This window comes from Cladosporium halotolerans, assembly GCF_011745625.1.
Source record: "Cladosporium halotolerans strain TM138-S3 chromosome Unknown Sca14, whole genome shotgun sequence".
NCBI lineage: Eukaryota > Fungi > Ascomycota > Dothideomycetes > Cladosporiales > Cladosporiaceae > Cladosporium > Cladosporium halotolerans.
In genome coordinates this window covers 172,004-196,740 of record NW_027191465.1, presented here as the reverse complement: position 1 = coordinate 196,740, position 24,737 = coordinate 172,004, and the positions used below count along the sequence as shown (strand labels likewise).

The window sequence follows — 24,737 nt, the reverse complement described above, 5'->3', positions numbered from 1 at the left end:
GCTAGATGCCGGAAGATCGAAGCGCTTCATTGGACAGAAGCTCGGGAAGCTGATCTGAAAGCTTGATTGCTTACTTCAGACGAGCCACTTCTTGTGCTCATATTTCTTTGGGTCGTTGAACCAGAAGTGAGCACGCTTAGGATTTGTCGGCTTCTCGTCCACATCCTCTTTTTCGTCTTCGACTTCATCGACGTTGCCTCCGCGGAAGCAGCGAATGGCGAGAGAGGAGAGCAGGAAGACTAGAACCATGGCGCCAGAAACCAGGCCAGCCGCCTCGATGCGAGAGACGCCGCCTTCCATCCAGCGCTGAGTCAGGTCCCGCAATGACTCGACGAAGATCAAGTGGTAAGCGATCATCAGGATCGCAAGCAACATCAGAATGTAGCAGCCCATGTGAGCAACGACGTAGCGGACGAGTCCGGCGAATGCATGGAGAAGGGGCAGGCCGTTTGGAAGAGCCAGAATCCGGAGCAAAACGACCAGAATCATGGCGAGCCAGGGAATATAGCCGACGGTAGAGAAGAGGCCAGTAATCGCCGCTACGCTTTTCGATACTCCGTCAATCAACTTTTTGAGATGTGACATCGATTTCAGGGACTCGTCGATCGAAGAGTTCAGATGCAAATACTTCTCGTGAATCTCTTCCACCGTGGATTGAGAGAGGTTGAGGACTGAAAGAATGCCGACAGCTTGTTGATTCAGAGCGATATTCACCATGCCCAACTCCTGCATGCCGTTCGACAGGATGCTGCCCATCTTCGCTGATTGCTCAAGATTTCCAGTCAAGTTGTAGGCAAGCTGAATAGCATGCTGGGCTACCACTTCGACGCTGTACGCCGTTTGCTGTTGGAGAATCTCCAGTTGGGCTGAAGCTGAGGCAACCAGTGCTTTTTGGTGATCAGTCATCTGATCCAAAGCTGTGTTCGCGCCCTCCACCTGGTCTTTGAGGTTATCGATCCGAGCTCCAGCCCTTTCCGCCTTTTTTATCAATGAATTGGCATGGTTAGCAGCAATTTTCTGCATGTCTTCCATGATGGCGTTCCAAGCCTCCCGGACCCTTGCTAGCTCCGCAGTGCCGCTTTCGTGGAGATCGTGCCAAAATTGCACCACGTTCTCACGCTCATCATGGTGATTCTTGAGAGCTTCGCGCAAAGCGTCGTTGAGCTTTTGCGAGAGCTCAAGATTGTCCAGAGTGGAATCAGTCATGATACGATAGATATTCAGGATCTCGCTCTTCTCAACTCCAACACGAGCAGCCTGGCACAACGTGACAGCGTTCTGCCTCGCATTCGAGTAGCTCGTCCAGGATCTGCCGTCAGTCTGAAGTCCAACGAGACACGCACCAAGATCCCTCTCCGTGTAATCCTCGTAGATAGGGTAGCCGACTTTCATCTTGCTGGTCTGCTCGCCGCCAGAAGTCGTCATGTGGCCCTGCTTGTCGGAGTTCTCCTTGGAAGGTACGAAGTGCTCGCATCCTGTTGGAATAGGGACTTGGGATTCGTAGAGTTCGCAGACGGCGAGCCGGGCTGCGTAGAGGGTCTTCTGATTTTCGAGATCGTTGGGGCCGGACTGGGAATTGCCGTCGATGCCGGCGCAGGAGTCGGTCAGAGCGGAAGTCGCCATCTCTTGGCAGGTCGGGAGCGTTTCGAAGCACTTGATGGATTTGGCCTGGGAGGAGCATTCGAGGGAGTTGGCTGTAGAGTCTAGGTCTGTTGATATCAATTAGCTTACGAATTTGGGGAAGCTGGATTGAACCCTACCTTTATGAACATCACTGTTGACTGCCTGAGCCGGACGATTGAGGGATAGAAGGAAGGCAAAAGCCAGGATGGGTAGCAGCTTGAGCGACAACATCGTGATGTCTGCTCAAAGTTGAGAGGGGTACACGATCAATGTTGAATGAAGGTGTTATAGATGCAGATTGGTCGATATCGCTCGAGAGACGGCAGTTGTTAGGAGTGTGTCGAAGGTGGAAAGCTGGTGTAGTGGACTACGAGTACAGGCCCATCTCGGGGGAGGAGACGGCTTTATATGTGCAAGACGAGCAGGTGTTTCACGAGCAAAGGTGCAAGCACATGGACATGTGCGTGGTAGATAAGTACGGCTCACTTCGAGATTCGAGAGTTGTTGCCTAGTATTCCAGCACGTGTGATGCCATCAGTTGTACTCAGACGAACGGCTCTCAACATGTGGGATGCGCGTCGCGTGAAAGTGGCGGAGGCGGACTGATGGACGATGGAGGTGGTGAAGTTCGCGTCTACGCCTAGGAGTGCAGGCGCGGGCGGAATTCCGCGCTCCGACGGCCATCTCAATCGAGGCCGACTTTTGACGAAGCTCACATGCGCTGCTTGCGACTATCAACCAACCAATTGTTTCACCACTCTATCCTTCACTCGCCAGGCAGCAGCATGTTCGCCTCGGGCCCCTCAGTCAGCGCTGCCAGGCAATGCATACGATCATTCTCCACGACCAGACTATGCCGCTCGAAAGTCGGCGGCGCGCCGCTCTCATTACCTCCTGAGGTCAAATTCAACATACTCGCACCTACAGCAGTCAACGCAGGAAAGGGCGTCAGCAAAGATGAGCTTGGCAGGACGGTTGAGATCACAGGACCTCTGGGCACCATGAAGATGAATATTCCGGCGTACATGAGCATTTCCGAGAACAGCGAGAACAGGACACAGACTCTGAGCATTCTGGACGCAAATGACAGGAAGCAGAGGGAGATGTGGGGTGAGTGATATGCACGTGATGTGTGCGCTGGAGTGAGACAGTGCGCTGATATTTGTTTAGGAACCGTCAGAGCATACCTTGCAAATCACATTCTGGGAGTGAGTGAAGGACACGCTGCTATTCTTAGGCTTGTGGGTGTGGGTTACCGTGCGACGGTCGAGAAGAGCGCAGTGACGAAGAGCCCGGAGTACGAGGGTCAGCAATTCGTGTCGCTGAAGGTCGGATACTCACATCCCATTGAGCTGGGGATTCCCAAAGGCGTGAAGGCAAGCACCCCTCAGCCGACACGGTTGTTACTGGAGGGCCCAGAGAAGGAGGTTGTCATGCAGTTTGCGGCAGAAATTAGGGAGTGGAGACGACCAGAGCCTTACAAGGGCAAGGGTATCTTTGTGAACGGGGAGACGATCAAGCTCAAGGCGAAGAAAATCAAATAGTGGTGGAGCAGGAAGAGTTGTATTATATTGTACTACAGGACGGAAGCATCTGGGCGCTATACTCAAGGGCATGGATGGAGCAATGGGATACCGCATCAATTTCATTTGGTTGCATCGATCAAACGAACTGCTTCACGTGATGGCGAAATGAACTTCGACTGGACCAACAGCGTTTCAATAAATCTACGGACTGGACAGATCATAGTCTGAAGCTGCATCCACGACCTCAAGCTTTCTCAAGCTCGTTCAGTTGGTCGCACGACTTGTTCTCCTCCATAGGCCAGCGACACAATCTCGTGCTACAGTAGTAGCTCACAACAGCCGCGACGATCGTGAATGCCCCTGCACCAACCAAATCGCCGACTTCTACCTTCTCACAACACCCTCCGTCTCCAAGGCAGCCGTAAAGCTCCCGGAGTATGAAGAAATTCCGAAACCAGCCGTGAGATGCAATCGCCAAAGGTCCGGTGGCGACGAGGAGGCGCAGGCTGATTAGACACGTGGCCAGCCATATGATCGTGTAAATATACAGGTTCGTGACTGTCGTGAAGGAAGTGTACCTTGTCAGATGCTGCGGTATTTGGGCGAGAAGGCCGCAGAAGAAGAAAACGGGTAGGAGCTCTCTCCAGTATAAGGGCCGTGTGCTAGTCTGGGGGTCTGGCGTCACTGCTTGCTGAGGATCTTTGGATTTATTCAATGTCCCGGGTGTATTGTTGTGGTAAGATTGAGTGATGGCTGAAGCCGGTGAGTCGTGCTGATTTGCTTGTTCAGGATTTCCAGAGTTATTCAATGTCCCGGGCGTGCTGCTATGAGAGAGCATAATGTCGCTCAAGACTGACGCGTCGTAATAAACCACAAAACAAGCAGCTGTCAGACACCCAAAGTACGTTGTAGGTGCTCGATTTGTCGCCCTTTGCTAACGACGACGGAGTTTCGGATAGGCGGCAGCCGAACGCATCTTCAACTTGGCGTAGGATTGACCTTGACGTAACCTGTCCGATCAGTGCCCCCCAAATGAGGAACAAGAGGACGATGGAACTTCTAATTATGATTCAATTTTCCCAAAGCTATGGCGGCGAACGATCTGGTCTCTAAATAGGTGGTCATACTAAAGATGACAGAACACATGGGCAGGGGGTCGAATTTACGAGGCACGTGTATGATGTGAGAGATAGACAGTTCTGGACACCAAAGAGCATCATTGATATTCACCAAACATAGTCTCATTAATAAATCGCTCCACGCTACAAAGAATCGAAAAGATGCATCATTAGAGTCCACATCGTAAAAGCCTGCAGGAGAGGAGCCGGCTTTCTGTCAACAGCCAGAGTCCTCCTTTTGCGGCACTCGTTATCGAGGAAGAATGGAAATCGAAGGGAAGGAAAAACTCGCGCTCACGCACTCGGCGCCGCGGTCGCCGCCGCGGACGTGCCCCTGCCGCACGCGTCGAAACCCCTCGCGTTACCCCAAATGCCCTCCTGCCTCCCGCACTGCAGATCGCGCTTCTCGTCGAACGCCTGGGCGTTCATGTAGCACTGGTAGTAGGGCGAGGCGCCGCCGTAGTCCGGGAAGAGGCGCTGGACGTAGAGGAACTTGCAAGTCGGCTCCTGTGAGCAGATCTCCTTGCAGGCTTTGTCGGCTTCGCAGTCTTCGGTGATGGAGGCGTCGAGCGCCTCGGCTTTGCCGGCCATCATGTTGGAGCAGCCGGCTTCGGGGCCGAAGATCTGCGCGTAGGTGGGCGCGGCGAGGGAGACCGTGGAGGTTTCCGTGCGCGTCTTGGTGCTGCTGACTGTGATGACGGCTGCCGGGGGAGTGATGGTTTCGGTGATCGTGAGGCGGTCGATGAACTGGGCGGTGACGGTCGGGGCCAGGCCTTGGAAGGAGGTGGTGGTGGCTTTGATCAAGTTTGTGACGTAGACAGTCGAGATGGTGGTGGAGGCAGGGATGTTCAAGCAGGAGCAAGCATTGCCCAGAGTCTCGTTGTTCAAGGCTGACAGAGCTTCAAGTCCGGAAGAGACGCAGGCTGAGCTTTGTGCCTGCCTCTTTTGGCGCTGGCCGGTCGGCGCAGGGTCGGTGTAGGTGGTGATGGTCGAGCTGAGACATGTTGTTGCGATGGCCGTAGCGTATGAAGTCGCGGTCGCAGAGCTTCGGAAATCATTAGCAGCGAACAGAAAGAATGGATGCTACAATGCCTACCAGGTCACGGTCTCCGTGGAAGTCTCAAAGTTGGTGACGTTCACAGTCACTTGTGATTCCACGACGCTCTTCGCACGCGGGGACTCGGTAATCTCTGAAATGACTGAGGTGGTGCTGGTGGTCGTCGAAGTGACCGCAGGGAGACGGGACGAACACTCGCTGGCAGCGGCAGTGTTCGAGGCCAGACAGCCCAAGCCGCGGATAGGGGAAGCCTGACAGATGCTTTGAGATTGCGCTGAGACCGAAGATACCGCAAGAGCGCCAAGGGCGAGGATTGTATGAGCCAGCATGTTGAGATCGAGAAATAGGGAGCGTGAGGATGGAAGAAAGTAAATGGCCCTGCCGTGCGATATGACGTGCCCAGCGTCTATATGTTAACAAAAGAGTGACAATGCCTGAAGAGGCCGGAAATCGGGCTAGCAAGACTGGCAGTAGGGAGAGCGAGTAGGTCGAGAAGAAACAAGCCGGCTGGAGGTCTCATATCAAGCGAGCCGGCTCTGGAGTAGGGCGCTGGCACAGAGCAGCAGGACCGACCTAGAATAGGCAGGGCCGGGTTTGAGGCTGGCTCAACTCACCTACCCGCCGGCCGTCGCACTGTCATTTGCACGCGGCCTAGTTGGCCCAGGCCAGTCTGGGAGAGAGGCACGAGCCCGCGGAGAGATGAAAGGTGCAGACTGGGGCGATCGGGACTTCTTACTGGGTGGCTGAAACATCCGCCAGGAACTGCTCCTAGCAATTTCGCCGTGCGACTGCGATCAGTCGATGGGCGACATGGATCATAGATATATAGATTCCAGTAAACAGACGACCATCGACTGCAATTTTTTGGTCTATCATCGGTTGCATGCAGCACGCCGTGTGCATGCCGGTAGCGAAGACTCTTGCATGTCCGGAGCTGGGAGCGGGTCAGCCATAGCCGTGACGAACACAACGGACTTCGAACGGCAGCCACTTGAAACGGCTCGGGCGCTTGCTCGCGGCCCCATGCGGACGACGGCATGACGCCCTCGTGGCCATGTCGCGCAACGTGCGGTCGGCCCAGGGGTTTTGGAGAGGGCACAGCATGCAGGCATTCTCCGGATTTGCATTCTCGTGCCTGAATATCACCATCCACAGTGACTCCGCATACCAGCTCCCGTGGCCGTTCACTAGAAATCCTCCTATGCAATACTTGCCCAACCTCGAACCACTGTTACCGCCAGCGTACTCCACCGGCACTGCCACGCTCGAAGGAAGTCGTGAGGCTTGTCTCAGACAGCCGGCCTCCCCTGGACAACGCCAAGCGGGGTCGCCAGCAAGCGTGAAACGGGCAGTCCGCCAATGGAGATCTTCATGTTCCTCGCCGGCGAAGCAGCGAGAGCGAACATCATCCCCGCGCGCGTGTCTGACCAGGGTCGAGGAACAGAGAGGGTCGGGCTGCGTGCGATCTGTCTGGTTCGAGAGCCGACGCTACGATAGGGGTTGTCGCTCTCGTGAGGCCCGGCGGGTTGGATTTGGAAGGTTGCACTGCGTTCGTGCGTGCGGGATGATGATCGCTCAGGCGGTGGTGCTGCATCTGGACTCCCGGGATGATGTAGGCAGGCCACGCTCTCGCCATCTCATGGAGATCCCGGTCGATCGCTTTTTCGTTTTCTTGGGAGGCGGCCATGGTGTGATGCGATCGGCACGTGGCTAGTGCTTCGTTGTTGTAAGAAGCACGCGATCGCCGTCCCACGAAATGGCTCGTAAAAAAAATTAGTCCCTCCCTGGTTACGACGTTACCAAATTGTTGGTCGCAGCCTGTAACAGTGCTACGTCAATTGAAGAATTGGCTGGACTGAGAAAGAGTTACGAAGGAACGATAATGCGAGTCGTTCTGCCGATCCCAGGACTCTTATTTATCGGTAGCTGAAGGGGGTTAGACCCGTGAGATGCTACTGATGTGTGAACAGGGAACATCGGCTTGGTTCGACACTCTGCTATGCTCGTTCTATAGACTACATCTCAATGAACGTGAAGGGCGCAGCGTCAAATTAATTGTCCAAGCTCTACTTCTACTTACACCTTCCATGAGGCTGATGGCTAATCCAAACAATATCTACACACGCCTCACAAGCTAGGTAAGTCGAGCGATACTCCAAAGATACCCACACGCTATGTTCAACCCCTCAGTTCTCCTCACCAGCGCCTTCCTTCGGCCGTTCCCACTCGCGGACATGTGCTGCGGAAGAAGTTAGCAGACAACCCAAAATCGACTGGAGGATCTCCCAGTAAACAGGAAAGCACTCACCATTATCGCAAGCAGTGATGATACAATTCTCCTGAAAGCCCAACCAGCTCAACGGATGCGAGTCGACAACCTTGTTCATAACCGGCGGCAGCGTCGCCGTGCTCGCCTTCGAATCAACGCCATGTACCCTCGCGCCCTGCGCCGCCCCATTTGCCTCCCCACCATTAAGGCTGTCGTCCGGCTGCGTGGACAGATTGCTCTTGCTGCGCATCCTGCCCGCCGCACTGAACGAGTGGCTCTTCTCGCGCGCCACGGGTGCGCCATTGCCAATACTACCTCTGTGCGCGCCAATCTTCGGACGACCAAGCATACCCACTGAGAAATCCCAGAGCAGCAGTCGGCAGTCCTCACCCACCGAGCCAAAGCGGTAGTTGCGCTCGTCGCAGCGCCAGGGGTCGAACTTGACGTCGCGGACCCAGCTCTCGTGCCCCACGCAGCGCGCGACGAGCGAGTGGTCCGCGACGCTCCAGATGCACACCAGGTCGTCCTGGCCGCCGGTCAGCACGTAGCGGCTGTCGGGCGACCAGGTGACGGAGAGGAAGGCGCCGAAGTAGGACCTGTGCACGTCGAGGACGCGCTCCGCCAGGTAGTCCATGATCGTGAGGGTGCCGTCTTCGGCGACGGCGGCGAGGTGGCGTCCGTCGGGGCTGAAAGCCACGCCGTGAATTTTCTGGTTCGAGAGTTTCCAGACGCTGATAGGGTTCGTTTTTTGATTGCGAGATTGCACGGATTTTTTGATGTTGAGGCGGGATTGCCGGGGGAGGGGCACGGCGTCGGTGCTGCCGTTGGATGTGTAGCCGTTTTCTGTGGGCGATGGCGAGGACTCTTCGGGTGTAAATTCGGCGTCCTCTTTTTCTTTATCGTATACGATCAGAGACCCGTCCATGTGCGCTGCGAGGAAGTAGTTCTCCTTGTTAGGGAGCCACCAGACGGCGTTGACGGCTGTGTTGTTGATCATGCCATTTTTGTTCAAGCGAGCGTACTTTTGCGACACAGGCTCGTACCAGATTAAATCGCCAGTGTTGAATCCAAGAATCACGTCCAAGTGACTGGTTGATTGTGTGAAGGTGTTCACGTCATGACAGATGGCGTGTGCTTTGGTGAAGAGCACTTTCGTCATGTTCTCCGTCTTCATGTCTGACGGTGAAGACAAATCAAGCCACATGAAAGCACGGTTGACGTTCGCAAAGGCAAAAATCCCATCCGGAGAATGCTCGCCCAAGCGCTTAGCCATAGACTCGTGCGGGATCACTCGTGAGACGAATGACGAGTTGCTTTTGACAATGTTGTTCTTCGGCTTTGGTCGCTCGTCCTTCTTCTTGCCTTTCACCGCAACGGGAGCCAGTGCTGGGTTTCCATCACCGAAGGTAGCCCTCGAGCCGTATCCGTTTGTCGAACCAGCGTCGCTCTTCGGCCCTTGCGACTCTTCCTGTATGCTCGCAAAGTTTGATCGTGTGCTCTGCGTAGTAGTCGTACGGAACAGGCTCTGTGACTGCGGAGGCTTCTTGGGCGCAAAGACAACAGTCGAGAGCTTGGTGCCGGCTGTGGGTGGTCCGATAGTCGTCGCAAGCGGGTTGTTATTCGGCTGGGGCGCATCGCTCGGATGAGGTGGAGGCGTAGCCAGGTGCATATCATCGCGCAAGACATAGGTACCTTCGCCGACTACGAGCTGGTACTCAGGCCCTGTGGGATGCTCAAGCGTGTTGTTGGTCTCGAGCAGGGCGCCGCCCGGCATGCCGGTGTAGAGCTGGCCATTGGGATAGCGCGGTGGAGGTGGGAGGACACTGTAGGTACACGCCCAGGCGGGCTTATCGTCAGCGTGCGGTAAGGTTGAAGATGTCGCGATAGCGGCATTCCGATAACAGCGCATGCAGGTACTGGGGGTGGCAGAGCAGCTTACAACATGGCAGCTCAGCTGGCGGCTTTCCAGCCGGATGAATGGTGTTGTTGTTCAAGAGATGTCGCGCATGTCCCGGTGCGATACCAAGCGCAGGGGTATATTTGACCGGAGGTCGTCTATGGGTGACGGGCGGTAGTCAAAGAGACAGGGTAGTTATGTCGGTTGGTCGCATGCGGCGCGAGAACGGCAAGGTCGACTGCGCCATCTTCCCCAAAGCGGGGTCCAAAGAACTGGGGAAGCGAGATGGGCGGCGGCATCTTGCGAGTGTCTGGGCGGGCGACTTCGGGCCTCCCAGCCTTTGGCAGGTCGATATCGAGTCGCAAGGATAGGTCATTCGCAATCGTCAGCACCACGTGAGCTTCTGTATCTCCCTCGCGCCCGAAAGTATGGACGACGCAAGGGGACGACAGGGTTAAGCTTTAACCAGCCACGTGCAGGCCAACGCGCTGTCCGACAATCATCAGCCGAGCTCGCCCGCATTGCCGTCGATCGGCTTCTGTCCATCCGACACCCACCGAGCTTCCTCATGGCCACTGGTGAGTTGCTTTGCGCTGGGATCTCGCATGCAAACATTCGTTAACGCCTTCCACAGTACGAATATGCATCTGCGGCGACGAGCAGGTGGGCAAGTCCTCCCTCCTGACCAGCCTGGTTAAGGACAACTTCGTCACCACGCCCCTCCAGCCAGTCCTACCGCCCATCACTCTCCCTCCTAGCCTAGGCACGCCAGAGAATGTCACTACAACGATCGTCGACACGGCCTCTGTGCCGCAAGAGCGCGAAAACCTCAAGAAGGAAGTGCGCAAATGCAACGTCATCCTCTTGGTGTACAGCGACCATTACAGCTATGAGCGCGTCGCACTTTTCTGGATGCCCTATTTCCGGTCGCTTGGTGTGAACGTGCCAGTGGTTCTATGCGCGAACAAGAGTGATCTCGCGCCCGTGGGTAGCAGTACCGCGCAGGTTGTGGAAGAGGAGATGCTGCCTGTTATGGCTGAGTTTAAAGAAATCGACTCGTGTATCCGGACGAGCGCGATGGAGCACCACAATATCAACGAGGTCTTCTTTCTTTGCCAGAAAGCGGTTACACATCCGATCGCGCCGATCTACGACTCGAAAGAGGGCAATATGAAGCCCGCGGCAGTCGAGGCTCTGAAGCGGGTTTTCTGGCTGAGTGACAAGGACCAGGACGGAGTGCTGAATGACAATGAGCTGCATGAGTTTCAACGGAGGTGTTTTGACAAGGACTTGTCAGAGGAAGAGCTGGCAAACATCAAGCGGACGATTCAGCGGTGGTCGCCAGACACTGGAGATGAGATTGATCAAGGAATCGATGTTGAAGGGTTTCTACTACTGAACAAGATGTTCGCGGAGAAAGGGCGACACGAGACGGTCTGGATCATTTTGCGAAAGCACCAATATGCGGACAGTCTGTCTCTGAAAGACACGTTCTTGCATCCCAGATTCGACGTCCCGGCTTTTGCGTCTGCAGAGCTGGCTCCCGCTGGATACAGGTTCTTCGTGGATCTCTTCCTTCTGCATGACAAAGATAATGACGGTGGCCTCAGCGACTCGGAGCTTGCGACGCTGTTCGCACCCACGCCAGGAATACCATTCTCATGGATGGAATCTGACTTTCCGAGCTGCACGGTCAGGAATGAAGCCGGCTATATCACTCTTCAAGGCTGGCTCGCCCAGTGGAGCATGACGACTTTCGAGGAACCGAAGACAACACTCGAGTATCTGGCCTACCTCGGCTTCGAATCACCTGACGCGAAGAATACCACTGCAGCATTGAAAGTGACCAAACCGCGCAAGCGGCGCAACAGACCCGGGAACAAAGTCGAGCGCAGCGTCTTCCACTGCTACGTTCTAGGTGCCCCTAACAGTGGCAAGAGCGCGCTTCTGAATGCGTTCCTCAACCGGCCATTCGACGCGACATATCACCCCACAATCAAGCCACAGACTGCAGTCAACAGCGTGGAGCTGCAGGGTGGCAAGCAGTGCTACCTGATACTTTCAGAGCTTGGCGAGCTGGAACCCGCCATTCTGGAAAACCAGGTCAAGCTCGATGCATGCGATCTCATATGCTACACCTACGACTCGTCAGACCCCGACAGCTTCACCCACGTGCGGGAGCTGAGAGAGCGCTACCCAGCCTTGAATTCATTGCCTTCCGTTTACGCAGCTCTGAAGGCAGACCGCGACCGCGCCGTGCAGAGGACGGAGGTGCAGCCGGACGCCTACTGTGAGGGACTCAAGATGCCGAAGCCACTCCACGTGAGCGTACGGTGGCGCAGTATCGGAGACTTCTTTGTAGGCCTGGCAGAGTGTGCGACGCAGCCGAGCCTGGCTTTCCCCAAGACCGAGGAGGAAGACGGCGTGGATTGGAACATGGCGGCGATGGGCGTCGGAGCTGCTGTAGTGGCCGTTGCGGCGGGCGTGGTGATTTGGAAGAAAGCAGTAGCGTCGCCTTGAAGCGAGTGTTGATCCCGGCACACCATGGCTCCGATGCAGCAAAGGGGCAGATTTTGTAATGATACCCAACTCCGATTATACTGTACAAAAATTGCATAGTTAGATCATCGCGTCGGGCAGGGCCCCGGCAAGTGTCAGCAAGGCGGTCGTGCAGCGTTCTAGGGCGCGGCGTAGAAGACGTCTAATTTTATAGCAATCCGTACGGACAGGGAGGCCCTTGAGCCGCCGGAGGAGCACAGGCACGACGTGAGAGAGTGACGAGTGCGCCACCACGCGAGTTGTTGCCAGGAGTGGCTGTCTTCAGACTGTATGATGGATATGTGCTGACCTGATAATGGTCGATCGACGTGTGTAGTCCAGCCGCTGACCTACATCGCATACGGCGTGCTATACACACTTCCCGCCATGCCCCTGAGCGCTGCCCGCCAGCCTATCACCGCGACAGCCCTCGTCGTCATCAGCCACAGCAGCGGCAGCGCCAGGGCAGGCGGGCCCCACACCGTCGGGCGTCCACCAAGGCACCCACCGCGAATGCGCGCCAAGCCCAGGCTCCGCCGCCTGTCCGCCCGCGAGGCGCAGGTCTGCCAGCCTAGTGCCTGCCCGCGAGCCCGCCAGCGACAGCGTGAGGCAGCTCCACCGCCGACGACCGTTGCGCATCGCCCAGCCATGACACGCCGATAAATCGCCCTCCCACCTCCTCCATGCCCGCCGCCGCTCCGCTCTCTCCAAGTCGCCAGATCCGCGGCCGGGCTGCCTGAGCAGTGAGATCATACTTCACGCTTCGCTGCTGGGACAGGGGTCCAGCGTCTGGTGCTGGCACCGCCGTTGAACTTGCTGCTGCCGCCCAGCACTCGTATACGCCGACGATCGACCTACTGCGAGGCTTGGGCGAGAGGCCGGACGTTGCTCGCGGCCGATCGCGAACATGCAGGTGGGTTCCTCCTCCCCTCCCTCCTCCCTCACATCTGCACCGCGCCTCGCGCCCATCCGCGCTCCTCCACCCCTCCTGCCCGTCTGCACCGCTCCGCCGCCCGACACGCCGCGGCTCACGGAGCGATCTGCACCCTCCGCCGCACGTGCGGCCATCCCCATTTCACGTCCGCGCAAGCACCTCCCGACCATCCGAAACAGCGATCGACTGAGACAGTCGCGCTCGCGTGACCCCTCCACCGCCTTGAACCCGCTCGCTGACCCTGCCCTTGTGCGCTCCAACAGCCCTCCACGCGACAGCAAGAGCTGGAACGGGCATACCAGTCTCGGCCCCGGCGCGGCCATGTGCCTCAGATCTCCATCAGCGACGACGCCCATCACGTAACGGAGGCCATTGGCAGCTACTACGGCAACTCGCCGACCGACGAGACCATGAAGCCCGACTCCTCGCGGCCGCTGAGCTTCGTCAGCTCGCCGGCGGACACTATTTCTACGAAACGCAACCCGGAATATTTTCAGAAGCATTCGAGTCCACCGCGGACGCCACTCGGGAGAAGAGAAAGCAACGAACGGGTGCCCACAAGTCCCGGCGATGGATCAGGGAAGCCTAGGGGCCTGAACAGGGCAGGGAGCTTTGGAGCGGAGAACGAAGGGGAACAAGGCTCGCCGAACTTGAGCAGACACTCGAGCACTCGATCGAATGGGGACAATACGTTTCAGCTCAATGACATCGACAGCGAGTCGAGCCCTGCGGCTGTGGCTCAGGAATTGAGCAATTTGCAAGCCATCAGGCGTATGTCGATGAACGTTGATATGGCAGACCCTGACCTCCCTTCTTTCGGCGGAATCCCCACTGTGGCTCCTAGTCAATCGGCAGACGAAGATGACCCCGGCAAGATGTTCTGGGTACCAGCGAGACTCCACCCGGAATTGGCTCCCAAGGAATTCAAAAACTTCTTCGAAGAGCGAGTCGATAGAGTAAGAAGAACCAGCGGCAGCGATGACGGCCTGTCACCAGGCGGCCTCAGTAGGTCCGGTTCGAATGCAAGCGGTGGACTCCAGCGGAAAAAGAGTATGCTGTCACGGCAGGTCCACAGTCGAGACGACTACCAGGATGGAGCCGAGCGACTGGAGCGAAAACGATCACGTGGCGCGCAGAATGACGGCCACCCCAAGCTTTCCGAATTGGAAGAAATGCCAGAGGATGCCGCGGAACTTATTCAGCGCATCAGCATCGATACCGAGCGCAGATCTCACGATTCCGGAGTGGAAATTCCAGCCAAAGAGGATATGCCTATTCTGCCACCTGGAGGTCCGAGACTGAAACGCTCTACACATACCACTTACCGACGAGGAAGCCAGCGGAAGGAGCGCCCGCCTTATCCGAGGCGAGCTTTGGGACGGAGAAGTGATGACCATGAAGAGCCGCCTGTGCCTTCGCCTGTGCAGCAAACGGCAGACGATGCTATTCTAGGGTCGACCAGAGTGCCAACCAAGCCCACGCCTCCACCGAAGGACTCCGCCGAGGAAGAGCAGAGTCGATTGGCTGCGAGACGAGAGCAAAGTCAACACGAGTCCGACGCTGGCAATACCGCACGGCAAGAGCCGCCGCAGACTCCTTCAGTGCCTCAAGTACCGACTCAGCAGCAACGTCAACCGGAACGACAACCTGAGCGCCAGCCTGAGCAGCGAACGCAGCCAGAGACACCTACTACCTCACAAGTCCGACCTAGACCCTCTCTTGAAGACGAGTCGGAAGGCCAGCGGCACCCTAATGCTCCACAGCAAAAGCAGTTCCAGTCTCGAATTGCCGGTCCTGGACGAACATCAGCACAATTGCCTGGCTACAACAATGAAAATCCATTGCCTAATATCGTAGAGATCCTGCCAGATGGGAAAAAGGTTCCTGTTGCAAATCCGACGTACCAACAGCAGCAACAGCAGCGTCAACAGCAACAGCAACAGCAGCCACCACAGCAAGCGCCACCGCAAGCACAGCACCATCAAGCACCCCAACATCCATCTCAGCAACAATTTCCCGAGCGGAAATCCTCACATGAAGTGCATCGTCAACGTGGCGGCGCTCACATGCGTCCCGCACCAGGCCAGCAACGAACGGCCAACGCATCGCATTCTCTGGATGACATCAGCTCGCACCCTTCACCACTGCCAGGTAGCGGCAACACCCGAACGGATGCTCTTACTATGGTACCGACGTTCGAGGAGAAGAAGGCAGAGAAGAAGGAAGGCGGACGAAAGAGTAGCTGGAAGTGGATTCTAGGTGCCGATGACGACGAGAAGGACAAGAAGCATCACAAGGAGGAGAGGCGAGGGTCGGAAGACAAAGGTGGCAAGCTTGGCAAGTCACAAGACAAAACTCGCCTGGACTTACTGCAGACTTCAATCGACGGCACCACGCCTGCCCGAGGACGCGAGAGCGTCGTGCTCAACCGAGACGACATCAAGCTGGAAGACGAGCGGAAAAAGGAGAGCAAGAAGGCTTCTTCCAAAGCCAAGGCCGGTAAGGAGGAAAAGGACGCGAAAGAGCCCGGCTTGCTCTCAGCCATCTTCGGCGGCAAGAAGAAGACCTCCGACACCGACCTGAAGGCGAAGAAACGCAAGTCCGAGCGCGAGCCCTCCCCGGAGCCCGCCGCCCGCATCCTCAAACCAGACATCGACTACAACTGGACCCGCTTCAGCATCCTGGAGGAGCGCGCCATCTACCGCATGGCGCACATCAAGCTCGCCAACCCGCGTCGCGCCCTCTACTCGCAGGTCCTGCTGAGCAACTTCATGTACTCTTACCTGGCCAAGGTGCAGATGATGCACCCGCAGATGCAGATCCCCGCGAGTCCGCAGCAGAAGGCGGCGCAGCAGCGGAAGAAGGAGCAGGAGGAGGCGAGGGCGCGCGAAAAGGCTTCCCAACCGTCGGAGTACAGCGAGTACCAGAAGTGGCAGGAGGTGAGTTGATCGTGCAAGTTTGGTCGTAGGAGGTTGATGTGCTGACTTTCTCCGAGCTACTCCAGGTACAGACGAACAAGGAAGCCGCCTCGGCCGACGCCAAACGCCAGGAAGCCCAGAAGCAACAGCAGGCCGCCGGCGCCGCTCGCACCGACAGCGAAGCCTCCGACCGCCGCACCTCGGACGAAGAGCAGCAGTCCGCCGCCAGCGAGTGGCCCGACTTCCGCTCCTCGGGCTCGTCTTACGCCGCGCCCCAGCAGCAACAGCAACAGCAGCAGAGGGGCAAACCAGCAGGAGGTAAGAGTTACAGCGTTGCTTCTACACACGATTACATGGGCTACGGCTCGAACCGGCAGCCGCAGAGTAAGGGGTATCAGCAGGAGTTGTGGGACGACGACAAGGAAGGGGATCTGTGGTGATGATCTGCCTTGTGCTTACATAGGTGGAAGTAATTGTCAGGTAGAGCCGGACATATACTGGGGCCCGCTTGAGGCTGTTACAGGACGACTTGGTCATGGCTATGTGATTGTCAAATCGTTTAAGTAACGTGATATTTGTATGAGCCACTAGAAGCACTGCTTTTGGCCAGACAATGTAGGTACAGTTTGTTCTTCGTCCCATGTACATGTGATGTCGTTGCTTTAAGCGGCTCTGCGGGCAGCCAAAGTCTATCTCGCCAAGCTCCGCGCTAGAAGGTGAACCCTCCGGTGGAGATCTCAAGCCGCAGGTCGCAGGCCTCATCATCATTCGAGCGCTGGCGACTTTCCTTTCCTGGAAACACCTTATTCGAACACCACCCCGGCCATGTCCTCCCACATTTCGCGCGCCTCGAAGCGCTTAAGAATCGCGCAGCAGCCCACGGCTGCAGGATGGATGTGCAACAGCTGCAGGCGGTCGTTCGCCTCCACGAACCGATCAATGCAGACGCCCGAGCAGCAGAGGAAGGAGGCTGAGAAGACGACGCATTTTGGATATGAGACTGTCGCGGAGAGTCTGAAGGCCTCGAAAGGTATGAAGATACACTTTTGCAGCATTTCAGAGCCGCCGAACAGAGTCTAACACCGCTCCCAACAGTGGCCACCGTCTTCTCCTCCGTCGCCAGCAGCTACGACACCATGAACGACCTCATGTCCCTCGGCATCCACCGCCTGTGGAAAGACCACTTCGTCCGCGGCCTCAACCCCGGCATTCGCCCCTCCCCATCCTCCTCCTCCACCACCCCGCGCGAACCCCAACGCATCCTCGACATCGCCGGCGGCACCGGCGACATCGCCCTGCGCATGCTCGACCACGCCACGACCCTCAACCGCGACACAACCGCGCACGTCACCGTCTCCGACATCAACCCCGAAATGCTCGCCGAGGGCCGCAAGCGCCTCTCCAGCACGCCCTACGCCGCCGCGAACCGCATCTCCTTCCTCGAAGCCAACGCCGAGAACCTGCACACCGTCCCGGACGCCAGCATAGACCTGTACACCGTCGCCTTCGGCATCCGGAACTTCACGCACAAGGACGCCGCGCTGCGCGAGGCCTTCCGCGTCCTCAAGCCCGGCGGCGTCTTCGCGTGCCTGGAGTTCGCGCCCAACTTGTCGAACCCGCTCTTCAACGCCGTCTACAAGCGGTGGTCGTTCAGCGCGATTCCGCTGATCGGCCAGGTCGTCGCGGCGGATAGGGATAGCTACCAGTATCTTGTGGAGAGCATCGAGCGCTTCCCGAAGCAGGAGGATTGGGCAGGGATGATTCGCGAGGCGGGGTTTGTGGTGCCTGGGCAGGGGCGGGAGGGCGCCGGGCAGGGGATTGGGAGCGAGGGCTGGGAGGATTTGAGTTTTGGCATCGCGGCTATACATAAGGGTGTGAAGCCGTTGTAGGAAAGGGGTGTAATTTATTGAAGAGCTGGGTCGTGTGGTGTGGTTTGCCTGGGGAGGATGTCTATTGTATAACTACGTGTACCAAGATATAGAGGAGCACTGTGACGGGGCTCGTCAAAGCATGTTCGAATACCTCCTACGCCCTTCTTCCGCGATCCGATCTCTGGCATTCCGCACATCTCACACGCCACGGCGCGAAGGAGTGACCGGTATCCCTCATAGTATCGCAGACCAGAGCCAAGGCCACAACTTTCTCACGCACCGCATGATGACCCGGCTTGTACCTCGCCGCCCAAAACAGCCAGCGACGCGAGGCGAGGCATTCACCCCACCCCCAAGACCCATCCCATCCAAACACGAAACCAGAACCGTCGCACAGAAATAAAGGCCGAGCCACATCCCAAGCGCATAAACAAACATCCGCAAAGAAAAGCAAAAGAAGAAAACAGGATCTCATAAATCGCGGAAGTCCTCTTTCATTCTGCTCAAAAAAAAAAGAAGCAGATCCGATCGATATATCGTGTACCGTTGCCGTCCCATCCCATCCCACTCCCCAATACGAAATCCCAGTCCGTCCCTTCAGACCCGGCATCCTCAGCCTTCAGCTCCAACCGAGACCAGGGAAAGGAAAAGGAAAGAAAAAGAGGAACGCAACTCCATCGCTCCCTCCCCATCCGAAGGCTCCGATTTCCATTCCCATTCCGAGTCTCGCTCCGCGCGGGGCACGAACGAACGAACGAAATGAGAGCACAGCACAGCACAGCCCTTGACACTTCCGCCACATGATATAGGAGCGTCGACGGGGAAAAGAAGGAAAGAGATAGAGAAGAAGGAGAGATAAGAAAGAAGACATACTTCACCTCCGGCTAGAGCCCGGTTTGATTTGATTTATCGGTGAGAGAGAGAGTGAGTCGGCAGCGAAGCGGTTGTAGTCGCATTCACAGTCGCAGTCGCAGTGGCGTTCGTGTCGCGTCGCGTCATGTGATTTCAGGAGAGGGAAAGGGTGACGTTCTCGATTTCATTTGCTGCTTTTTTTGGCCGCGGGTTCGTTTCGTTTGTGTTTGTTTGTTTGTGTGTTTCTTGCTTTGATGTCTGGGGTCGTGGGCTCGGGCGAGCGCGAGAAAAAACCTTCTCGTCTCTTCTCCCGGCCGGATGATCTGATCTATCTGTCTGCCTGCCTGCCTGCCTGCCTGCTGGCCGGCCGCGAGCCCTCGGGCCCTATCGTGAGCGGCGCGGCGCAGGAGCGAACGGCTCCCAATCCCTCATACCTTCCATCCGTCCATCCCCTTGGGTGATCCTCCTCTTTCTGTTCCTCCGTTTCTCTAGAGTGGTTCATTCTTCGCCTGTTGGTCCGGTTTATGGGCCAGGAAAAACCTTGTTCGCAAGCGCGACGCGGATGGAAAGGTATCTCGCGTGCCGTGCTTGCCACTCGGCGGTGCGACGCCACTGGATGGGTGGCGTAGCGAGACTCAAGGTCGCGGGAGATCGGTGTTGATTCCTGGCGAGCCTTGAAAGTGGTGAAGTCGCTGTCTATGAGCCCTTGTTCTTGCGCTCTTCGGCTCTCGCGACGCGCGCGGCCTTGACCAGCGGCGAGAGGGTGGCGAGCGGTTCGGCGGTCTGGATGAAAGCGTGCTAGAAAATCAAAAAGTCAATTTCGGTGCTCTCGTTTCTCACAATTACGGGACGGCAGAATTCCTACCTTCAACAAATCGTGCGCGCTCGCGCGCTTCTCCGGGTCCACCTTGAGAGCAAACGAGAGGAAATCGCGGAAGACAGGCGTCAGGTTGTGCTCCTCCTTGATCGCCGGCGTGCCGTTGGTCGCGATCAGATAGAGCGCGCGCAGCGGCGACTCGGTGAGGTAGGGGGGCTCGCCCTCGATCATCTCGATGGCCATGATGCCCAAGCTCCAGATGTCGATCTTGCGCCCGTACTCCTTGCGCGTGACGACTTCGGGAGCCATCCAGTAGGGCGTGCCGACCATGGTTGTGCGCTTCATGTGGGACTCGTTGATCTGCGCGCAGAAGCCGAAATCGGTGAGCTTGATGTTGCCTTCCATGCTGAGGAGGATGTTGTCGGACTTGATGTCGCGGTGGATGACGCCCTTGGAGTGCAGGAATTGCAGGCCGTGGAGCGTTTCGCGGCAGACGGCGGAGATCTGGCCTTCGGACATCATGTTGAACGTGACGACGTCTGTCAAACTGCCGCCCTCCATGTACTCCATACAGACCCAGAGATCGCCGCGCACGAGGAAGGAGTCCATGAAGTTGACGACATTCTTGTGCTTGCTGTCTCTCATGACCAGAATTTCGTTAATGATGAGATCCTTCTTTGGCTGCTGCTCGAGATTCATCTGCTTGATGGCGACGCATTTGTTGGTGCCGACTTCAAACGCAGTGTACACGCCACCAGAAGCTCCCTGGCCAATTTTCACCAGGTTACGGAACTTCTTTGTAGGATCCGTGGGGTTGCAGATGTTGTTCAATTTGCTGATGATTTCGGCGTTTGTGATAGATTGCCGAGGCCTTTGCCTTGGTCGAGGCGCGGGGCCAAGTGCAGCGGCTTGTGACGGAGCGAGTGCCTGTTGTTGTGATTGCTGCGCTTGCTGCTGTTGCTGCTGATGGGAGTAACCCGGCTGCCTGGTTGACTGGGATCTATCAAGTGATTGCTGTTTGAGAGCTTGTTGAGCAGCGCGCATAGCCTGTTCCTGCTGTTGCTGGTATTGCTGAGGTGACGAGACGGGCGAAGCATTGTACTGGCCCGCAGGACCAGTATTTGATCGACCTCGGTTCGGAGATTGCTCCTGTGCACCATATCGCAATGGAGGAAGGCCGTCTTGCGGTGTTTGAACTTGCTGCTGAACTGGTGCAGGAGGCGCGGGCCTCGTAGGCACTGCGTTTGAAGAGCCTCCTGGTGGCTTTGGCGCTGGTCGTAAGGGCATCCATTCGTTGTTGTTTGATCGGGGACTTGAAGGCGAGCTGAGTCCAAGACCTTGAGGTGTCTTTCCTGAAGGCGTAGGCGCGGCTCTGGGGTTCTCGAAGCTTTCTGGCTCATTTTTGGGGAAACGCGGGCTGTTGGGAGGGCTTCCGGCGTGATTGTAGCCACCGGGCGTCAGGCCTGGTGACATGCCATTTTGCTGCTGAGGGCTGTCGTTTAGTCGTGCATTGTCGAATTTATGGTATAGTGAGTCATCGCTTCGCTTTTCGTTGTGCTCGTTGAAGAAAGTGACAACATCAATGATCGCTTGAGGGTTCTTCTTTTGTTCCTGCTCGGTAATGCCGTTGGCTTTGAGTGTGCGCTGCCATTCTTTAGGAAGACCCTGTGAGGTGTCAGTACTCGAAGCTTGCGTGGGTAGGAAAGTGCAAAGATGTCATGCTACGCTAGCAGACATCATGAAACACTTTACAGCTTGACAGCATATGCGGGCAGGCATACCGTGAATTCTCCCGTGTTCTGATCGTATCCGACGTGGGTAACGTGTACAGGGTTCTCCGGCGCAGAGATGGTCGGTTTTCGGGGCGCGCCCACGAGGTTGTTCATGAAGCTGGAGAAGCCACTCTTCTTCTTCAGCTTGTTCCCCTCGCGAGCCTCATCGCTGTAGCGCTGACGCGGGCTCCGCGTGCCGGAGTCGCCGCCGCGCGGTGTGAGGTCCTCCATCCGCCGACCGGCTGCCGCTAGGCTTTGTTCGATCCGTAGTGAGGCTCGCTTGCGTGTGGAATTGGTGCGGAAGAAGGTCGAGGCGGAGCGCTTTGGTTGGGGTGGGGGTTCCGAATGCGGCTTTTCGAGTGCGGGCGTAAGTTCGGGTCTCGACTGTGATTGCGGCTGAGCGTCGTGCTGAGGCTGCTGCTGAGGCTGCGACTCGGCACCACCGTAGGAAATGGCGTCGAAGCTGTTGATGACGGCGAGCGAGTCGAAGCGCTGGCCGAGCAGGTCGGTGGGCGACTTGTCGGAGAGGGAGTAGCGCGGCTGCGGGTCAGGCTGGCCGGCAGCTGGTGCGCTGTGCTGGCGGGCCGGCTGGTCGAGGTGGTATGGCGGCGCAGCGTCGGTGGGGTGGTGGTTGTCAGAGGCGGTGCCGGCGACGGGCGCAGCCGGGTGGGTGGAGGCGGCAGCGTTGGGCTGGTCGGACTGGCGACGCGGGTGGTGGTGGGAGGAGGTGGAAGGAGGGGCTTTGCGCAGACGGCGAGTCGAGGAAGAGCGGGCGTGGGCAGCGTCGGCTTGCATGCCGCGGGCTCGCTTAGAGAGTCGTGAGCTGGGCGGAGGCGGAGGCGGTGGCGGCAGCGGCGCGATGGCGCGTGGAGGGGACGAGGGAGGAGGCAGAGGGTTGGCGAGGACAAACAAGCGGCCTGGCGAGGCTTGATGCGTGTGCTGAATGCGTGTGTAGCGGCGAAGCAACAGGACGGGGCGGCGGGCGAGGTGTGGGCACTTGGAAGGACAGGCGGCGGCGCGGCCAATCAGTCGCACGAGACGGCGGCGCGATGCAACCGCCAGCAAGGCCACCTACGCAAGGCGGAGACCAAGGGACGAGACGAAGAAGCAACGCAGGCGCGCAAGCGACGGGCAAAGCAGGGCGGACGGCGCAAATCAGGCAGAAGAGCGGCGGACTAAGGACATGTGGTGCTGCGCGGGCGCGGGACGGGGCAGGCGTATAGTTTTGATAGCAGCAGAGTCAGTCCGTAGGGTAAGGTAGGGTAGGCAAGGTAGTCGGGCTATCTGCCGTGTGCTTGTGCTGGTGCTGGTGATGACGGGCGAGCACACGCCGACCTCACTGACTACTGGTGCTGCTCCTGCTGCTGCTCGCCGGGCGAGTCGCGCGCCGGCCTGTGATCGATCGCAGACAGGCATGCCGGCCCATGCTGCTGCTGCTGCTGCTGCTGCTCCCGTGCTGTGCTCACTGTGCTGTACTAAGGATGCCACGGACGCCTGCCCACCGGCGCCCACGCCCGCAAACGCCCTGCCCCACCACCCTCACACGCCCTCCCAGACAGCCAGGCACGATAGTCCGGCTTGCTACTGTCGGCCTCCTTTCGCCCTCTGCCACTCACTCTATGTATCTCTTTCTCTCTGCGCGCCGGCCTTGCCCCGTGGCGCTGCAAATGAACCCGCGCACCGCATCCCAGCAGCCCGCGCCGCCCTTCCCTGCCGGCACCCACTCCCCGCAGACCCGTCGTTCGCTGCCGTCCGGGATGGGCCATGTTCGCATGCACGGGAGCCGCGTGTCTGTGGTGAGTGTGGGCATTACTGCTATCGTTCAAGGCATCAAGGCGCAGTGCCACGCCCGCCATCCGTCGCATCGTGGCCTGCCGCACCCGCCGCCGCCCACTAGCCTGCACCACAACGGCGCCGGCGCCAACGGTCGCCGCACCCGCTGAGCCAGCCGTGCGTTTCACGCCGCCGACAAGTCGCAATCAGCCGCCACCGACGCCATGTCACCACCGCCCAAGGGAGCCGCGCGCAGCCCAGCTCAATCTCCGCCCATGCACACCACGCCCATGCACATTACGCCCATGCACACCACGCCCAAACCACCGCCGCTCGCCTGGCACTGAAACCGGATCTGACTGCCACGCGCGACCCCTGGTGCGAACCTTGGTAGGGTGCTGTACTGTACTAGGTAGCGTAGCAGCTGGAGCCGTAGCGCCGTAGGGCCCTCGCGCCCGCCTCCCGGGGCCCATCTCGCGCTCGCGATCGGGCCCAGCAGGTCGTGCCGGCTCGGCGACTTCTTCGTCTGACCTCCATGTCCGCCCGCGTGGGCCATCGGAGCTCAGAGCAAGCGAAGGATGCCCACGCGAACCGAACTTCAACGGCACGAATAATGAACGGCTCCACCGGCCTCTGACGCTGCCTCACTTGCTGCTGCTGCTGCTGCTGCTGCCACCGCGACTCGCTCGCTCCATCAGCCGGAAACGTAGAACAACTCCGACACCCGCGTGCTGTCAGCCGCCATCGCAATCTGTCAGAAGCCGGAGAGAACAGGTCTCGTTTCCCGTACGGCTCACTCGCGTTCCCCACCGTGCAATGATTCGCACCCTAGCAGCCCCTCGTAAAACCAAGAACCACTCTGTACGATCTGCGATTTCCACTTCGAGCCACCCGCCGCGTGCTCTTCGCGCGCGCGACGATCTGCAAAACTCAGAGAAAGAATTCCACACCCTGTCCGCCCCGCCGGTCTTTCAAAGTCCAGAACGCAGCGGGACTGCGACGGCCTGAAAGTCTGGTCTCCACCGCGCGCGGCGAGCGAGCGAACGTCCGCACTACTCCCCTTCCCAATTCCCGTTCGCTCGGAGCTCGTCCCGCCGAATGGCAAAGCGGCTTTTCGCGCGACCGTTGGCGAGTTTGTTTTTGTGTACGTGCAAGCGTTTTGAGGTGGTGGTGGTGGTGGTGGTGGTGGTGGTGGGAAACGGAGTCTCGCATCGGCGTCACCCACTCGCCTGGTCGCTGGACTGGTGTCTCGCCTGACGTACGTAGCTTCGATTGTCCGATCTGAGTAGTGTCGCGCCGACAGTTGGCCGACGGGTTTGCGGTCTCGAACTGGTTCTTGAACATTTTTCCCACCTGTCCATTCGTCCATCGATCGATGATCGACTTGAGAGCAATCTTGCTCCCGGCCAATGACATACTATCCATCCAATGGTCCGCCTGACTACACCTCAATCCACTCCATCACGTTCTTCCCACCCTACCCTCAATCGACAGAAACTTACCATTAGTCCCATCGACCACAAAAAAAAGACCCAGCAAATCTAGAACACCCTCCACCTCTGCCAATCTAATCGAAACGCCAACCCCTCAAGTTCGTGCGGCCTCAACGCATCCTTCGAGGGCACAGGATCTCTCTCTCCTTATCTGTATGCATGCGATCGCGCTCAACTGCAGCATTCGACGAGTGACCGGGGGTTGCGCACTTCGCCTATGTCTCAAATGTGTATGATGTTCCTGCGTGCGAACCGAAGCGTGGGCTGCGTGGATTGTGC

The 24,737-nt window shown here is 57.9% G+C and overlaps 9 protein-coding genes across 9 annotated transcripts; 4 read left to right on the top strand and 5 right to left on the bottom strand.

Annotated features, from left to right (window-relative positions):
- Window positions 1–75: 75 nt before the first annotated feature.
- On the bottom strand, window positions 76–1,854 carry WHR41_05224 (uncharacterized protein; the record flags this gene model as incomplete). The annotated part of the gene is made up of 2 exons (XM_069373829.1): window positions 76–1,709; window positions 1,761–1,854. The coding sequence occupies 2 exons, from the start codon at window positions 1,852–1,854 to the stop codon at window positions 76–78; spliced, it is 1,728 nt and encodes a 575-aa protein (XP_069229661.1).
- A 497-nt stretch (window positions 1,855–2,351) lies between these two features.
- WHR41_05223 (mitochondrial 54S ribosomal protein uL6m) lies at window positions 2,352–3,981 on the top strand. Its single transcript, XM_069373828.1, has 3 exons — window positions 2,352–2,733; window positions 2,794–3,885; window positions 3,939–3,981. Exons 1-2 carry the CDS (start codon window positions 2,409–2,411, stop codon window positions 3,165–3,167), a joined length of 699 nt encoding a protein of 232 aa, XP_069229658.1. The 5' UTR covers window positions 2,352–2,408; the 3' UTR covers window positions 3,168–3,885; window positions 3,939–3,981.
- WHR41_05222 (uncharacterized protein) lies at window positions 3,394–3,987 on the bottom strand (the record flags this gene model as incomplete). The annotated part of the gene is made up of 1 exon (XM_069373827.1): window positions 3,394–3,987. One exon carries the CDS (start codon window positions 3,985–3,987, stop codon window positions 3,394–3,396), a length of 594 nt encoding a protein of 197 aa, XP_069229659.1.
- Window positions 3,988–4,561: 574 nt separating this feature from the next.
- Window positions 4,562–6,184, bottom strand: WHR41_05221 (uncharacterized protein; the record flags this gene model as incomplete). Its single annotated transcript, XM_069373826.1, has 2 exons — window positions 5,364–6,184; window positions 4,562–5,312 (listed from the first exon to the last, which is right to left on the bottom strand). Exons 1-2 carry the CDS (start codon window positions 5,651–5,653, stop codon window positions 4,562–4,564), a joined length of 1,041 nt encoding a protein of 346 aa, XP_069229656.1. The 5' UTR covers window positions 5,654–6,184.
- Window positions 6,185–7,350: 1,166 nt separating this feature from the next.
- Window positions 7,351–9,883, bottom strand: WHR41_05220 (uncharacterized protein). Its single transcript, XM_069373825.1, has 3 exons — window positions 9,533–9,883; window positions 7,633–9,416; window positions 7,351–7,563 (listed from the first exon to the last, which is right to left on the bottom strand). Exons 1-3 carry the CDS (start codon window positions 9,535–9,537, stop codon window positions 7,511–7,513), a joined length of 1,842 nt encoding a protein of 613 aa, XP_069229657.1. The 5' UTR covers window positions 9,538–9,883; the 3' UTR covers window positions 7,351–7,510.
- Window positions 9,884–10,028: 145 nt separating this feature from the next.
- On the top strand, window positions 10,029–12,117 carry WHR41_05219 (uncharacterized protein). The gene is made up of 2 exons (XM_069373824.1): window positions 10,029–10,068; window positions 10,125–12,117. Exons 1-2 carry the CDS (start codon window positions 10,059–10,061, stop codon window positions 12,008–12,010), a joined length of 1,896 nt encoding a protein of 631 aa, XP_069229532.1. The 5' UTR covers window positions 10,029–10,058; the 3' UTR covers window positions 12,011–12,117.
- A 370-nt stretch (window positions 12,118–12,487) lies between these two features.
- On the top strand, window positions 12,488–16,487 carry WHR41_05218 (uncharacterized protein). The gene is made up of 3 exons (XM_069373823.1): window positions 12,488–12,941; window positions 13,226–15,901; window positions 15,958–16,487. Exons 1-3 carry the CDS (start codon window positions 12,936–12,938, stop codon window positions 16,318–16,320), a joined length of 3,045 nt encoding a protein of 1,014 aa, XP_069229531.1. The 5' UTR covers window positions 12,488–12,935; the 3' UTR covers window positions 16,321–16,487.
- Window positions 16,488–16,654: 167 nt separating this feature from the next.
- Window positions 16,655–17,769, top strand: coq5 (2-methoxy-6-polyprenyl-1,4-benzoquinol methylase, mitochondrial; the record flags this gene model as incomplete). Its single annotated transcript, XM_069373822.1, has 2 exons — window positions 16,655–16,910; window positions 16,976–17,769. The coding sequence occupies exons 1-2, from the start codon at window positions 16,706–16,708 to the stop codon at window positions 17,767–17,769; spliced, it is 999 nt and encodes a 332-aa protein (XP_069229536.1). The 5' UTR covers window positions 16,655–16,705.
- A 451-nt stretch (window positions 17,770–18,220) lies between these two features.
- WHR41_05216 (uncharacterized protein) lies at window positions 18,221–21,987 on the bottom strand (the record flags this gene model as incomplete). Its single annotated transcript, XM_069373821.1, has 3 exons — window positions 18,221–19,401; window positions 19,469–21,085; window positions 21,202–21,987. The coding sequence occupies 3 exons, from the start codon at window positions 21,985–21,987 to the stop codon at window positions 19,300–19,302; spliced, it is 2,505 nt and encodes an 834-aa protein (XP_069229535.1). The 3' UTR covers window positions 18,221–19,299.
- Between the last annotated feature and the right edge of the window lie 2,750 nt (window positions 21,988–24,737).